Here is a 17,206-nt window from a genome sequence, read left to right as displayed (position 1 = left end):
ATGTCCTTTCATCAACAGAACTAGACCACTTTTCAATCTGCATAAAAAAATCTTAAAACCTTGAAGGATGTCAGTGTAGTATTTTAACTTAGATTGGATTTGAACACTTTCTGTGTTTATGTGTATGTGCATTTTTATGTGCAAGAACACTTGTGTGTCTGAGTGCGTGTTTTTGTGAGGGCATACTGTTGCTTATGGTGTTGAGTGTGTGTATGTGATTGACAGTGGTGCCTGTTGGGTGTGACAGTGTGACAGAGTGTGCCGATCCCTCGGCTGGCCCTGCGTCACCACATTTCCCCCACTGCACTCCCTTCATCTTCAGCTCAGTATTTATCTTACTTTTCATTCCACTGGGCAAATATGTCTAGGTTGTCTTAACTTCCTGTCTTTTTGTTGTCCTCAAAGTGTTTTATCGCTATTAGCCATCTCAGTCTAATCCTTCTCCCTCATTCCCTGTCACCATGGGAGTGCTTCAGTTTTCCCTGCAGAGGACAGCAGAGAGAGCACATATTAGGATAGTTTTACCGTGTTCATCCTTGCAAACTGGTTTTGTTCATGAGTGAGGATGGATTGACAGAATTAGGGAGAGAAATATTTGATTGTCTGAGCCAAAAAAAAACACGAGATCACAAATGTTGCATCAGAGCTTCAACAGGAGTCATTCACTTGATCTGTTCTTGTCGAGCGGTTGTCAGCTTGGCTCTTTCTTTCCAATTGACTAACCATTCTTTCCACATGCTGGACAATTTAAGGCTTCACTGATAAGATGATGGGCCTCAGGTGTGTCCAGGTCTAAAGCTGGATTTATTCTTCCACATCAGGGTGTTGCAGAGGCTCCTGGAGGTGCTGTCAGATCTGATGTGCAGAGCCCAAAGAAATTACAATGATTCTACTGAGATACCACATGAAAGACTTGATAGTTAGTGTTTTTAGTTACAGTAATCAAATGAATGTTTGGCGATTTAGCAAAGCTGTTTGAAGTGAGAACAGCAAAGCATGATTACTTTGGGAACAAGATGTCCCAATCAAGTGTTTTTTTGGTTTTGATCCTTACCTGAGTCCTGTAATATTCAGTAACTTACCATACTGAGTCCAATCTGGTACTTTGACTGACCTAAAATAACAGCTTCCCAATGTGCACTACAGCAACATTTAACAATACAATGTGACCACATCTTCACATCATCTATGTAAAAACGTAACATGCACACAATCCATGCCAACAATCATTCCAAGTCTTTTACTAACATATCTAAAGAAGGATGTCCAAGTGTTAAGAAATATCATCCATTTTGCATTTTAATCTGTGTTTTAGATGTTCTGTTGGTTTGATCTCAAATATCAGTTTGTGCCAGCAAATTGTAGGTGGCAGCAAATGTCATGTCATGTCATGTCATTGTCCGTAACTGCTTATCCCTAGGCAGCAAATGTAAGTATATCAAATAGTCTTATTTGATGACAGTCTTTAATATAATGACTGGGCAGACTCAGGTCAAGCCCATTGGCAGTTTTGCTCCAGTGCTCCTTGATACGGATATAGTCAAACCAAAACAAACATTGTGCCCAAAATTCTCAGTATACATAGTAAAAAAAATGTGTAGCAGCTAGTGTTGAATTTGTCAATACATATTGATTCTGAATATTTAAAATGGTGTCAAAGCCTTGTCTCCTGTAGGCTAACCCCCTTCGAAGCTATAAGATATAAAGAATATCAGACAGCTGAGTTCAAGTTAATAGAAAATGCTTTTGCTAAGGTCAGAAGTACATTTAGATGCTGTTGTGCTTTATATTTCAATAAAATCAACAGAAGCTACCACGGCAGGCCCTCTGGATCACTAAATAGACGGACCAATTTTGGCTTTAACAGCACTCAGAGGGGATAGTATCTTCCTACAGCCTCCTCATCCTCCCCCGCCTGGAGCTGTCCTCGGTTCTGAATTAGACATTCTCTTAGCGGTCACTGTCACTCTTTCGCCAGCCCCGAGGCTGTTGTGTAGCCGTTCTGCTACACTGAATTCACAAGTGGTTTGTAGAACCTGTGTCACGATGCTGGCTAAAAGTTTATTTTTTTTCTTTTTATGTGTATGTTTTAAAGGACAATAGATTTTGAAAATGTCTCGCTGGACTTTACACTGACAGATCTTCCACAGGCTGAGGGTTTGGTATTGGTGGTCATCCCTATAAGGGGATTGATGATGTTGGAGCTTCATGTAGAAAGCTGTACCAGCATTATTCATAGAAGCAATTTTTCTAATGTGCATGATTTCGCACTGACCCACCTTACATGGGCAGGCAGTTTGGCTCAATTTGTATTCATTTTTAAATATAAATAACGATCAACAGTGAATAGGGGAAGCATGACTCATGTTATATCTTATTCAAGCATTTTTCATTCCACTTAATTCTCCACTTTATTTTAGTGTTTGCTCATAAATGACTTTGAACTGTTCACCTTATGTCCTTTCAGCCTCTTTGCACATCTGGTCTCTGTATTACATGCACACTGGACAGTTCAGCCCACTTCTCATGTTTTTATTTCCCTCTCCCTCTTATGTGTCTGCTTTTTGGACTTACATTGTCAGCAGTGTTACAATGTTTTATGAAGTTGCCCAAAAACGCACAAACTCACATTTGGAATTTTTCCCCTGTGATTCCGTTATCACAACTGCAGGTGAGCCCTGTGTGGAGGAGGCTTGTTGTTAATGACTCAGCCTGCTGAAATGATCCAAACCAACATGGTACCAAACCAGGAGGAGTTACATGCTTTTAGAAAAAAGTGGCATACGTACAGTGGGTCTACATTAAGAGAGAGAGAGAGAGAGAGAGAGCACACAGCTCCAAAAATAGTTCATTATTTGACAGCTGACATTGATATTTAGCCACAAAAAATGTATGTATGGGAACCCTTTCCTATTTACTAGTAAATGTTTTTTGTAACATAATGACAGTTATTTCATTACAGCCAACCTTTACCAAAACAAGCAAAAATCAGAGTATCTGAATCCTAAAATTGATAATCGGACGTCTACCTAACAAACAAATCAATATCTATGATCAGTATTTAAAATAAATGATTAAGATGAATGCAATTGAGTAATCAAATACTCAGGTTCAGCTCTAAAACATTCACAAGTAACAAGTCTGATTTGTTTTGCTACTTCACTTCATTGCATGTGAATTCAACTCAATGGCTTGTGAATCACACGCAGCTCCAGGAGGTATGACTCAGTTTTGGTTCTCTCTCTCTCTCTCTCTCTCACACACACACACACACACACACACACACACGCACACACACACACACACACACACACACACACACACACACACACACACACACACACACTGGCTTGACTTTACCCGCTGCATCCTCCAACGTCATGGAAGATGAAATTAAAGAGACAGATAAATGACATATAAACAAATCATTTCTTGTACAGTTGAAAGACATTGAGTGTAAGTTCAAGCTGCTTTGTTACCCAAAATCCAGTATCCAGTTAGCGTTGTATACAAGTAAAGCTGAATTGCCACAGAGAGAAAGAGAAGGAAGTGGAAGAGCATGACACAATGTACTGCCACTTACTAGACATGTAATGTTATGTAATTGAATGAATTAAATAACAAAGTTTTTGATTTAGGACAATTTACAATTTACAATACTTTAAGATTTGAGAAATCTGTGTATCCTCATGCCTAGAATAAACATATATTTTAACTGACAACTGCAACAAAAACATATTCTGTTTCTAATTATTCACTTTTTCACTGTACTGAAGTTTTTTTCAATATTCGTCCCCAATGACTGTTCAGAAATATTCAGGTATGTTTTTATTACACGTTAGTCTGACTGTCACACTAAAAGCATTGACCTTTAGAATTTACATGTAGTTTATTAAGATTTTGTAATATTTACAATAACATAAATGGGACACCATGTTTAACATTAGCATTATATTGAATTACAAAATCCTCCACAAAAGGGATAATCTCCTGATGTCTCACAGCTATACATTGTGTGCTCTGACTGAATAAATCGGTTGAGGATGCACAGTCTAGCCGGAGGCCTATGTAATTATTTGTCTCTTGCTTCTAGTCTTTATTATTAAGGTTTTGTAGAGAAGTGCACTGAAGGTGAAAATAGGAACATTTGTTATTAATATTTGTGTGAGTGTGTATGTGCGCATGTGAAATAGTAAGCATTAACCAATTATTAAAAAAAGCAACGATCCACCAAACCAGTTTCTGAAAGCTGTCATAGTGGTACATTTGCTTCTGAAAGATATTGTTGGTTTGAATATTGCATTGTAGAATAATTTATTCAGCATGAACTCCAAAAATGTAGATTACAAGACACTGAGATAATATGCTACATCTGTTAAACCTTCAGATAATTCAGTCCTGCTTTGAAATAGACTCCCCACCTTCCTCTCTCCTTTCTGCCTTTCACTCCAGCATATGTACAACTCACTAATTTAAGATAATCTACTGCCGAAGTAGCATCTGGCTTTAACTTATATATAAATAAAATTGTGTCCTAGAAAAAAATATATAAATGAAAAACATGGGCAAGTAAACAAGACTGAAGGATTAAAAGAAAATGTTTAAAATTCCTTGATGAACTTCTGATCATAGCTTGAACAGCTGGTTTATGAAAAGAAGAAGGCTAATCTTGTCAATGATACCACGCGTTTGGTACAAAAACAGAAGTAAATGAAGACATTTTGTTGTTGCTGCTGTCTTTTTTGTAATATTGAAGCTGTCTGTCAGTTCCTCTGTGTGTGTGTGAGTGTGAGAGAGAGCTTGTCTTTGTATGTATTTGATCTGATTATGAAACACATGTCAATATTTTATGTCCTTCAGGATATTAAGCAGCGTTTTAAGAGAGTGTCACTCGCAAGAAATGAAGCTGAGTGGACACTCTTAATAACTGTTTGTCAAACAAACAATATCTTTGATGGAGGACAGGCTGTTAGATAAATGAAAACAGCTGACAGGGTGAGGGGTTTTAGGCTGTTGAGTGCATAAGCATGAGGGTTTGTACCTACATTATATATAGTGAGCACTTCTAACTATTGTGTCTTTTTGAATACTGTAATCAGACTAACCAAAGCCTGACTGCTCATTATGGCTGATTCCCTGAAAGAAAGAAGATTCAATGACACAGATTGTGGAAAATAACAAGTTAGCATTTCGTAGTGTAACATAATCAGTCCTTCGGTGAGTTGCCATGACAAAATGCGTTGACTAGCGGACAAGGGAAGATGCCACAGTCACAGCTCTCTAATCATCTACCTCCTCTTCCCTCTTCCTCATCTTTCTTTTTCTCACTCCATGACATATCATTTGCATTTAATGGTTTTATATTAAAAAAAAATAATGTACTTTTGCTCTAAAGACTCTAGCACTTACGGCAGATACCTTATAGTGGTTAAGACTGTAACTCTTGCAGAGAGGAAACCATGGGAAAAGGTGATAAAGAGAAGGACATCAAGAAAATACAGGCCAAACAAAGATAGGTCAAGGGTATGATAAGGAGAGGGTTAAAATGGGGGACAGGATAGTCAAAAACGAAAGAAATCCCTCGTGGACAGCTGTGGGGGAGGTTAAAAAGAGAGAGTAGATGGGAAGGAGGATGAGACTTGCCGCTACCTCTCATCCACTGTCTGATCTGTGGGTGGCAGTGATGACTGATGGGGGACCACTCTAACTGAAGGTCATATCTGAGGCCCTGCCATTTTAGACTGCCACCGTTACAGGGGAAAGGATAAATAAAGCTCAGATTGTCGTGTTTATTCACCCAGCTTCCTCTGTGGCTTTGTCGATGAGAGACAGAAATATGAGGAAGAAAATGGCTGATAGGAATGCCAATAGATGATTCAGAGGTGTCAAAGTAGGATTTATCTTATCATACATATTATTTTTTTTCCCCACAAAAGACATTCATACACTGACATGCTCAGATTAATTTTCAATTTAAATAACAAAGACTTGATCCTTCTTGTTAGTCTGTCTCCCATCTTTTAATACAACACAACTGATGCTTCAAATCACATAAAATGCCATCCTGTTATTTAATGATTTATCTCTTCTCCAGACACTGCCCCAATAGGGGTACTGAATAATTTAAATGAAAGGATAGATCATCTTCAAATCCAGCTGAGTAGGATTTTGGTTATCAGTATGATTATTTTTAAAATAGAGAACAGTCAGCGGTAGCAATTACATTACCATTTGTCATCAAATGATGTACAGCCCAAATGGGGTGCAAACAAATTCCTGGAGGAACATGAACCACAACAGAAAGCATGTTTCTGCATTTGGGTTTGCCCAGATTGTCACAAGGCTTAAGGACAGCAGTCTGTCACTGCTCCAATGTCCCTGCAGTCTGGCTGGGACACAGAGCTATTCGTCTGGCGCTGGAACCAGAGCTGGAGCCGGAGGTTCAGACGGGGTTGTTATCCCCTAGGCATGGCAGAATTCTCATGGCCAGACGACCTCATTGCCCAGACTCTAATATCTGATCAAGAACCATCTGCTGAGGCTGTCCGAGCCGACACTCTCCTCATACCCCCGACCTCTCCAAGGAGAGCCCAATGGGAGATCAAGCTATTAACGCGCTATTAGGATGATTCTGATCGCCATTTGAAAAGAATTATAGCACAATAAAAATATATTATCACCACAGGATGGCATTTTTGCTGCTACATACATTTTAAGAAGATATGGGGGTCTGCTCACCCCTTCTTGCTCCCCTCCCGTGGGTCCTGTGTCACCCATTCCTCTTAGCTTCCATGGTGAGCATATGACCTGCCATTTTCAAATCTTTTAGATCTACACCTCTCCCCCAAAAAGCTGTTTGCATTAAAACTGAAAATTTGTCTCTGTTATCATTTTCATTCCTATTATGGATTCAGTTTCCATGTAATCATTTTGTTTTTAGCAGAGTAGAGCTTATGTGAAATTCATGTCCAGTGAAGAAGTGCTATCATTATGATCTTGCATAGACTGAAGAGTGTTTCTGTAACAGCGACAAGATGATTTTATGAATGGACATGTGGGCGGATAAGCATGTATGCATCATAGAACGTGTGTCGGTGTCAGGCGTGCAGCTCACATGAAGTTGTAATGGCCAATGCAAACAGTTTCTGTTCCTAGTGTGTCGTGAAGCACCACTCGCCAGGCCTTGATAACAGTTGGTTAATGGGTAATGTGCCACACAAGAGTGATGTTGCACTTTCTGTTTTCATTTTGTTGCTGTAGTGCAGTAATTAATCCAGCTGAACCCTTTGTGCTCACAAAATAAATGCTTTCCATTTTCATTAATAGACAACTCATTAGTACATAATGAGCAAGAAGGCAGCAGTCCCCGTGCTCCCTGTGCAGTATGTAGCAGATGAGCATGCGCTACACTCAGCTAATTAAAACCTAGAATTGTGTTCTATCTTCTTTTTTTCATCTGTGGAAAGAGCTCAGGCATGTGCTTTTAAAAATATTAGTTTAATGACTCATGTCATCTAAGTGTTTTACATAGCAGGGAATACAAAAAGAGTCATGTTCACTATATTTAGGAGTGTATGTACAGCAGGTCCCACAACAACCTGCTATTGCAAACTGCAAACTGCATAGTTAACAGTATGACAGTTTGATTACATATTTTAAGTTGAAGTCCAGTTCTAGTAGTGTCAGAGCTTCTACTGTCAATGGTGAAACACGTTTTTAAATATATTCCTCCCTCCTCTATGTCAACACACTTACGGGACCCCTCTTCAGAAAAAATGCAATATTTTCATCAAATGGTGAAGAATTGGTGAATAAGGCTGCACAAAGTATAGTTTCATAAGAAGTTTATTGGTATATGTGTTGCACATTGGCTGTAATAACAACACCTCTTCATTCAGCAGCTTCGTCAGTGGCCATAAGCTTCAAACTATGGCGATCCCCTCTTGCATCAGTTTTGCAGATAATTCACTCCTGGATGAAGTTAGTATTAATAAATGTGAAACATCCAATTAGACTTTTAAAATAAATACAAACATGGCATGTTATGACTTTGGGACGGTTCGATTAGGTTTAGGCTCATATTGTTTTTCAGTTGGGCAAGTTGTAATTATTCTTTCATGTTAGCTGGTTGGAATGGAAACCGCTTCTTCTTCTTGTCCCAGAGCAGCTGATCAGTGATGTGAATTAGTTGTTCCTTGTCTCCCATCACTTCTTTTTGAAATTAAGAAGTTTCTGTTCGAATTTTGCTTTCCGTAACTGGTTTCTAAGACATTCCTTAGAAAAGCAAAACATTACATGAATAGAAACATGGCTACTGGTTGAATAAGGATTTTCTCTTAATTCTATCAATATCATGTATGATTTCAAATGATTTCGTTTAAGATGAGCTGTACCATCACTAAGTCCTCCTTGAATCATTAACATCCGGGTCACAACTGATTTGTGTACCCATCTATCATGTAGCAGTTCCTATAGTTCATAACTTCAACTTATGGGCTGTCACTGTCCAGCAGTGAGTGTGATTAAGAGACAAACAGCTACAGTGTTTGAATTTATCCTAATTACATTATCGAGATGATACATCAATAGTGGTTAATCATGTGACGACAGCCACATTTGTTTCCAGTGCACTCTGCACACTTTACTGCTCACTTGATTCTACATATAAGAACATGCAGCTATGTTTCTGAATGTACTTAGTTGTGTTTAAACATACATTCATACTCACACTGTGATGATATATTCATTCATGCATATTTGCAGCATCTTCCTTCCAGTAATGATCTGGTTTTCATTTGTCTTGATAAAGCGATGATTAGGATTCCTCACTTCATGATGGGGATAAAAATCGAAGGCAATTTCTGCCTGTAACTATTCCCACAGCGGACTGCTGGAAGGCCACAACTTTGAGAGGTCAATAGAAGACAGGTTTCCAATAGCAGTCTAATTCAATCAGTCTGGGCTGCATTGTGTATGTTAAGGATCGCGTGGTGATTCCTTAACCCTCACATATGCTCAGCGTACATTTGCAGCACAAGAGAGCAAGCGTGCCCCTACAGTCTCACCTGTGGTCCTGGTTATTCATCATCTGTAATAGACCATCTGCATAATAGGATGCCAGTGACTGCTGTTGGTTGATTTTAACTAATAATGTCTCCAAAACTGTGGTTTTAGTGTGATGTTTTATGCTAATTAAACAACTTTTTTGTTCTGTGTTCACATTATCTTCCATGTGCATACACAAGTTATGTGACCCGAGAGCATCTGATGAGCTCTGAAACTCAAATTTATAACCTTTAGAAATGCAAAGCAGCAAACAGAAAATGAACTCTGTTCCCCTTAATAACATAGAATTTTAGAGATCTTACAGTTTCCAAAGCCCAAATCTAACCCTTAGAAACAGCTTCTGTACATCATTGTAGATTATTTGTGGGTTGAAATGTGAATTAGGAAAGATGTGTGGAAGAAGAGGGGAAAACAAAAACTCAAAGCCTCTCTGATGACTATCATCGTTAACTAAAGTTAAATCCATCACACAATGTTCATGGCTTCAATCCTGTCTTGTGCAGGTGTGCCAGTTCCTCATCCAGACATGCAGTAAGAGCAGGAAGAACAAGCTCATTGGTCACAAAATAGAGAAAGCTTTTCAATCAAGTTGAAGCTTGCCTTGCATATAATGTCCTATATCGCAATGCTCGCTTGAGACAGATGGTACAAAATATGCCAATGTGTGCAGAAAAGTGCTGACAATCACGAATGGTAGAAGGTGTCTGTCAACTTTTTCAACACAGCACTTTTTACATAGTTTTGCAACTTTTTTGTTATTTGTCATGTGAGGGTAAATGATTATAAAAACTAAACTTATACGTGATAGAAAATCATGTATTTTTTTTCTCTGAGAAGTGTATGGGTGTCCTGAATGTGACTGTAGACTAAGCAGAACTTTGTTGCTATAGAGTGACCATGTGGCAACATCTGACATCACAAAGTAGCAGAATTAGTATGCAGTCACCGTTAATGATTCCTTCATTTATGATCTTTCTACAGATCCAGAGCATTGGTTAAACCCACTTTCAGTCAGTGTCAGTCAGTGGCATTAAAGGCACGTCTTACTTAGAGCATTCACTAATTCAATCAGAGAAGCCTCCTTATCCTTATTCCAGTATACAATTTTTATGTTATGATGTTTTTTTTTTTGTTTGTTTGTTTTTTTTGTTTTTACTGGTTTATCAGCTTTCTATGCACTGGACCAAAAACATAGTCTTTGGGTAAATAGATGTCCTCTTAATGGCTAATGAATGTTATGAACCTCAGCACGAATATCCTGTAACCATGTCTGATTAGCTATTAGGGCCTCTAAAATGATTTTGTCTGTGTTTGCCTCTTGACTTGTTTTTACCTGCTATATAAGAGTAATGCATTCTATTACTGTTAGTATTTCCCTGCATCTCACTCTTCCCATCTTTTATCTTGTGCCCTCTTTGGCAGTGAGAGGCTACACTTCCAAAAAGTAAAGGAAACACTTTATTGATGTTTGGTTTGGAAATTCTTCTTAAAAATATAGCTTTTAGTCTCCTCAGGCGTGCTTTTGGGCAGTCCTAACTTTACTGGGCTTGCACCTGTATTGACATATGGTCTGCTTTACATAATACTCACGGGCACATCAAAACGCCACTCACATATCCACTGCAAATTAGTCTCTAAATCTATATAAGCCGCTCATAGCTGGGAAGATATACGGTAATCAATGACGGAGGCTTTCTTTACCGCCCTAAACAGCAGAGTTATTTATGTGGGCTGACACCAATCACTGTTGTGTCTCTACTCCAACCTAACACATTCTAAATATGGAAGAATTGCTTTCTTTTAATTATTTACAAACTAGAGTGTTATATATTCTTTCTATCCTTATCAAACAGTGTAGAGAGCATATTAACACATTTTCTTCATATTTCACCCCTACCCAGTATATTTATATCAATGTGAACATAGAAAAGTGAGACTAAGTGCATCACCCTGCTGTTTACTGTGTGTTTACACTGTGTACATAGAGGCAATTCGTTAACCCACAGTTTTGAGGCTGGCTACATCAACCCGCAGAAAAGAAATACTGCTGCCACCAATGTAACCAAGCATCTTGGGCTCACCTAACTGAGCTGGTACAATAAGAAAATAATAAGTGGGACAGGGAGATGTCACATTAGTGAATTGAGCAGCAAGAAATTTCCTTTCATTTCCTCTCCTGCATTTTACTCCCCTCTGCTCTCTGGGGGGGGCCTTTTAAAGGTCCCATATTATACTGTTTTTCATCAATTTCGCACAGCTGTCAGAGGTCCAACAACACGGCATTCAATATGCATTTCCCCAAACCCATCTGTGGTCCTGAATTTCAGCTGTTTAAAAGTCGCTCAAGTGAGCTCTCCTGAGCTCTACTGAGAGCAGGCTGTTTCTGTGCCTGCACCTTTAAATGCTAATGAGCTCCGTCTGTCAACGCCTACTTGGAGAGCCTTGCCTGCTACACGTCCCCCTCAGGAAGACAATGCCTCTTACACTAGCCTCTGTGGCTACATCAGGATGTTTCAGAATGGTTAGAAAAAAATGTTAGTTTGTTCGTATGTGTTGTTACATTTACTGCCATGTAGCTAATGGCTAACAGCTAGCAAAAGCTGTGTTTGTCTCCAAAAAAGTCTCTAAACTCTTGGACACTGTTTGCATCGTCTCTGTCTCCAGTCTACACATTTCCAGACTTTTTACTGTGACAACCAAGCTCCATCATATTAAGCGACTTACAATAATAACTTGTCACAAGAGAGAAACACCAACATATCACCATTGGTGGAATAAAAGAAATATAGAGCGTGAGGAGCGTAACTGCTATTTGCATAAGTGCTATAATAGAAGTGCTCACGATACGAACATACAAGTGCATACATTTTTTTTAACAGTAATACTATTAAAGGCCTGTATTTTAATGTCAGGTGAAAACCAATTTATGTGATGCCCCTTATCCATCCAAGATGTTGAAAATCAATTGATTTTAAAAGTTAAATTAGGTCTGTTAGTCACCACAAACAAAACAAAAAGATAGTTATCATCGATCTCCTTTTCTCTCTCTCCTAAAAATATTTTGTAATCTTTGGCAAATTTATCAAGTACTTATAATTTGACATACTATAGTCTCTTTTTTTACAAAACCAACAACAAAAAGAGCTGGATGTGGGCCAGTGATTGTGACATGTCGGGTAATATTTTATCATCTATGCAGCTGCCCCGAAGGTTTTAACAGTGGTGAGAGTTTGTAAGCCTTTTGGGGTGAGAAGGAAATGGACCAAGGATTTTCTTTTAGTGATAAGGCCGACTGCGCTAGGCTGTGAGAGTGCTTCACTAACTAATTATTTGAAGCCTCCTCTCAGATTAGGCTAGACATGCAGAGCTTATGGACAGTCGCATAGCAGACAATCAGACCATGTAATAACCAGAGGGCCAATATTTGCTCAAATCCACTGTAACACCTCACAAAACAAAAGTGTGTAAAGCCCTAATGCTCAGTCCAATCCCACGCCACACTGCCTTGATAAACACCGACGCCACCCCCACAATGGGCGCCATCTTTACTCTGGCAATTAGGCAGAGCTTTGGATTATCAGTTCCTCAGCCTAGCACACCACAAATCCACCCGGATTCAATTATTCCCCTCCCATGTCTGTGGCCATTTGGGCTTTTTGGGCACGTGGCCAGTAGAGAAATGTTCTATAGGATTTCATCTGCTCCAAGTACAAAGTTATGAAAAAGAGTGTCCCTGCAAGTTTGACAAGTCTATTAAATAAAAATGAAACCTTGGGAGCTTACTAACACTGTCCTGGTAAATATTTTATGAGAACAATAAGCTAAATTTACTGTATTTTTCTCCCTCAAACACATTCTACACTTGACTTTCTCTTTTTTTTGAAAATGTTCTGTGTTGTATGAAAAACACATTGCAGCACATCTTTTCCTCCAAGCAGCCCGTGTTTTGATGCATGCCTTGTGGGGCACGAGCATCTCTTGTGGCCTCTGAGTAAGAACCTAAAATGTTTTCTGAAAGTATCTGATTGGCTCTGTCTTGCTGCACCTCACAGGCATTATTTTTACTTATTAGAAAAGCTCACTCAGAGTAAATTGTGTAGGAGATCAAGGGTTTCCAGGGGTCTCAAGACTCTCATCCTTCTACTTGAGGTCCCTCTCCGGTGTGTACTCAGATTCCTCTCCCCCACCTGGCTCTCCTGCAGAGTGGAACAAAGATGTTGTGTGTTACTCAGCACCCCCAATGTATACTTCCCTATGTGTGTTTGCATATCCAGACACAGCTGAGTATGCATATGTATGCTGAAGTGGAGATCCTCCGCAGGTCTGAGATGAGAGACCCCCCTGGTTGTTTACAATCCCCCCCAACCGATCTGTTTATCCTCATGGGTGGCTCATTCCCCTCCCTGCAAATCACTGCTGTGGCTGTCATCTCCTGCATTTTATGTGTCTAGTATACAGCAGTCTGTCAGCTCCTAACACATTCCTCTGTGTGTCTTCTCTCTTTTAACTACAGATACCACTGTGTCATCACAAAAAGGTAAGACAGCACTCCATTAGTCACCTGTGGATCCCCATACGTTTTTCCAGAAGGGTGGCATGTGTGCGTGTGTTGCTCTGTGTGTATTTGTGTGTTGCGCTGAATTTTTGCTAATGAGATGAAAAACATTTCATGATGTTGTTGATGTTGATTTGAAATTGAGTCATCTAGTGTTTCTGTTACAGAACAATCTGTTTGATTACAAAGTCAATCACTCACACCCACTGACACCTAGACTAAATTATCCTGCTCTCCCACAATGATAGACAGCCCACAGTCTGTATTTATGCATCACTTTCTGTAAGTCTCATCTTAAGACTAATCACAGTTCGGTTTAGCCTCCTTCACACTTTCATGTGTATGTTAATGTGAGGTTGCGGGGAGGTGATTGTTTTGCATAGTGGATCATCAGGGAGAGCCAGGAGATGTGGGAGGGGGAGATGTTTGTAGGAATGTACCTGTAGGCTGTTTTGATTTTGTAAGATGATGGGGCCATGCAGTCAAACAGTATAAACAGCTCCGGGGGTTTTGTTCTGAGCGGCAGCCTGCAGGTGTATGCACCAAGCAGTCCCAGGCCCTCTGCTCCTCATAGTGGAGGTACAGTAATGGCAGAGGGTGTGTCGCGCTCTGTGATTGCGAAGCTGGAGCAGACAATCAGTCAGGAGGACTCCCTGCTGGTTTTGTTGAAACTTTCTTTGACTCCCTGCTGCGCTTATAAGAACTTATGTGTTGTTTTGTACAAGCTCTTACCAGAGCAGAGCAGAACACAGGTGAAAATATTGTCATTGTCACCTGGATCTGATATAACGTGCACAACATGTATATGAAAAAGCTTTACAGCAGGAGTGTGTCTCTGAGAACATGGTAACATCTTTCACCATACAGAGCTTCAGATCTATTGAAGCTGCTTGTTGATATAGTGCAAGCGGCATTGATAGATTCTGTCTGTGTGACAGGTTACACTTTGTGTGCCCTCACCCACACATACAAACACACCGTTGTGAGGCCTGTGAATGTGATGACTATGTGGTGTACGTGTTGTCAGATGGGCCTATAAAGGTAAGTGATGTGGGTTGCCTGGGCCTCACTCTCTGATGAATGTTGAAGGGGAGCAGAGACTGCTGGGGCGTACATCATCCCTGCACAGTCGCATATACATTACTGAATGAGAGGGAGATAAGTAAGGCCACGTAACCCTGACAGTGAATTAATGCTCACTTTTGTTAGCTTGCGTGTGTCCATGTATGCATCTGTCTTTCTTTTCTTGGCCATGCAATATGACCAGTTCAAATCTGTTTAGTCAATAGCATCAACAAAAACATCCCCTGTCTTTTGGCTGTGCACACTGAGAGGATGTAGAGAAAAATAGTCTACTGTATTCATTCATATGCTTTGAGTTATGGCCGGCTATGTAGCAGTGACAGTGCCATCGGTACTAGAGAGTCATGGGGCCTTGAAGCAAAGATAGTGTACATAAACCACATGTGAGCATGTTCAAGTGTTTGTGTGTGCTATGTGTGTGCCTGTACATCAAAAATGGAGAAAGGTGGCAATGTTTGCTCTCCACAGTCTCAATCATATAAATATTCAATGTGAGAGATGCAGGTCTTACATGTGTTACAGTGCATCTGTACATGTGTTAGATTGAAGGGCAGCAGCTAGCATTTAAGTCCAGGGCTGTGGTTGAATAACCTTTACTGTTGTTCCTCACCAATATCATGATTAATACAGGACATCATTATAACTTGACCTTATTCTTTAGTTCTCTACTTGTGTGGAACATCCCCACTATGTGCCCCCCTACCATGACATCCTTTATCCAACACCTCTCCACCCTCTTACTCTCCTCCTCCCTCTCCTCTGCCAAATGAAGTGTATTTATGGCACCTGTGCTGGAAAAACAGTCTCTGGGAGACGTCCCTCTAATTTCATTTTCAAAATGCCAGCAATAAATTTATCAAATGGGCTGAATCGAATCGGAGTCACACGCAGTGCCATCCGTCATGGGCTGTCCCTCAGGGGCCTGTGGGCGTACTTAAGCCAGCCAAAAACCGCTGCTGGCAGGAGAAAAAGACTGAGTGTTGAGAGGGGAGGGGGGTCCTGGTAGGAGAGAAACCAGATGAATGTACTGGAGAAAAATGCTGAGAACAAAGATGTGTGTGCATATCTTTATGTGCTTAGATGCGTATGCACCAGCATTAATTAGCTTGTGCATGAGTATTGGTGCATATGTGTGCACAGAGGTCAGTGCTAACTCTTCATCACATAGGAGCCTCACGGATCCCAGTTAAGCACTTTGACTGTCAATGTGCTTGCACAGTAATTGATTAATTGCAACACAAGATAATTGATTGTTTTGCTGGTTTTTGCATTTGTAAATCCCTCGCAGTTCAAACACCACTTTGAGCTTCATCCCCTCCTGTACCTCTGAAAACTGCAGGTTCACATGACCTGTACACTCCCATTTCTCACTTCCTCATCCTCTGTACCTGACTTTGGCACCTTTGCCACTCTCTAAATGCCTTTGTCCCTGCTTTCCATTTGTTTCACCCCTCTTTCCCTCTGCCTATCTTTCCTTCTCCTCACAGCATTTATCACTGTGCAGGTTAAGCCAGGCGTGAGTGAGGGTAAAGCAGCTTAGTACTAACAGGGCTAATGAAGTCAGGCCCCGTATTCCTCTGACGGGGATCAGTGGCGCTACTCTGTGAAGCCTGTCAGCGTTTAATGATTAGATGAAACATTCAGACACCCGCGACGAGAAGACAGGCACACTGATATGTGGTAATACCCAACCGTGGTGTCTCTCATGCAGATCCGCAAATATTTATGCATGTGCACGTACTCACTATGCAGACACACACACATGTGCATGCACACATACACTCCCACTCCTCCCACTTTGCGAAGGTGTTGATTTATGACTCAAACATGGCATCAAGGGTATACACAGTAAAGTGATTGGAAGAAAAACGAATGACAGAGGGATTCAGAGATGGCAATCTGGCTATTGATTCCTGCTATGTGCAGGAAGGTGGAGAAAAAAGTGAGCTGCATGAGAGAGATTTACCCCTCGCCTTGATGAGCAGATTGTAAACAACTCCACATGCTCTATTCAAGATGCACACTGTGATCCATGATTTTTCACTGCTTCTAGATTCTGCAAAGAAAGCATGATGGATAAAAAAATCAAAAGGCTAATATCTTAAAAACCTTTGAACAGTTCAACATTCACGTCTGACTCTTTCTAAAATCTATTGGATTAAGTAATTCTGCTCTCTGCACATGCATGGCATCTTAATGTGTGCTTGTGCTGGGTCATGTTTTGTTAGTATGTCAGGAAGTGTGTCAGTGTCAAAGTGGGGGGTGTTTGTCTCTGTGTTTAAATGCTAAAATTGAGTGACAGAGGCAATGTTTGGGTCAACAAGCTGCCTGTTTGTCAGAGTGAAAGGGTGCCTATGAAGGCCAGGCACTTTTTGCCCCATTAGCCACACATGCTAATTTACCTGTCAGCTTACATCTAGGAAACTACACTCTTCATAACTGCTCTTTCTGTTTCTTTTTCTCCAGATCTATGCCTTATTCCATTTTTTTAATATCTCCCTG

General features: G+C 40.2%; 1 protein-coding gene across 5 annotated transcripts in view; it reads left to right on the top strand.

Annotated features, from left to right (window-relative positions):
• LOC119022980 (cadherin-4-like) overlaps nucleotides 1-17,206 on the top strand; it is a 244,394-nt gene that overhangs the window by 104,779 nt on the left and 122,409 nt on the right. For 4 of the 5 annotated variants that reach the window (XM_037104523.1, XM_037104524.1, XM_037104527.1 and 1 more), the window contains one exon: nucleotides 13,580-13,603. The exons of the other annotated variant lie outside the window; for it this stretch is intronic. In XM_037104523.1, the coding sequence (XP_036960418.1) occupies nucleotides 13,580-13,603 (24 nt within the window). The remainder of the gene's footprint in view (nucleotides 1-13,579; nucleotides 13,604-17,206) is intronic. 5 annotated transcript variants of the gene reach the window in all.

This window comes from Acanthopagrus latus, chromosome 7 (genome assembly GCF_904848185.1).
Source record: "Acanthopagrus latus isolate v.2019 chromosome 7, fAcaLat1.1, whole genome shotgun sequence".
Lineage (NCBI taxonomy): Eukaryota > Metazoa > Chordata > Actinopteri > Spariformes > Sparidae > Acanthopagrus > Acanthopagrus latus.
The sequence above is the reverse complement of the archived record's forward strand: the minus strand, read 5'-3'. Positions and strand labels throughout refer to the sequence as shown.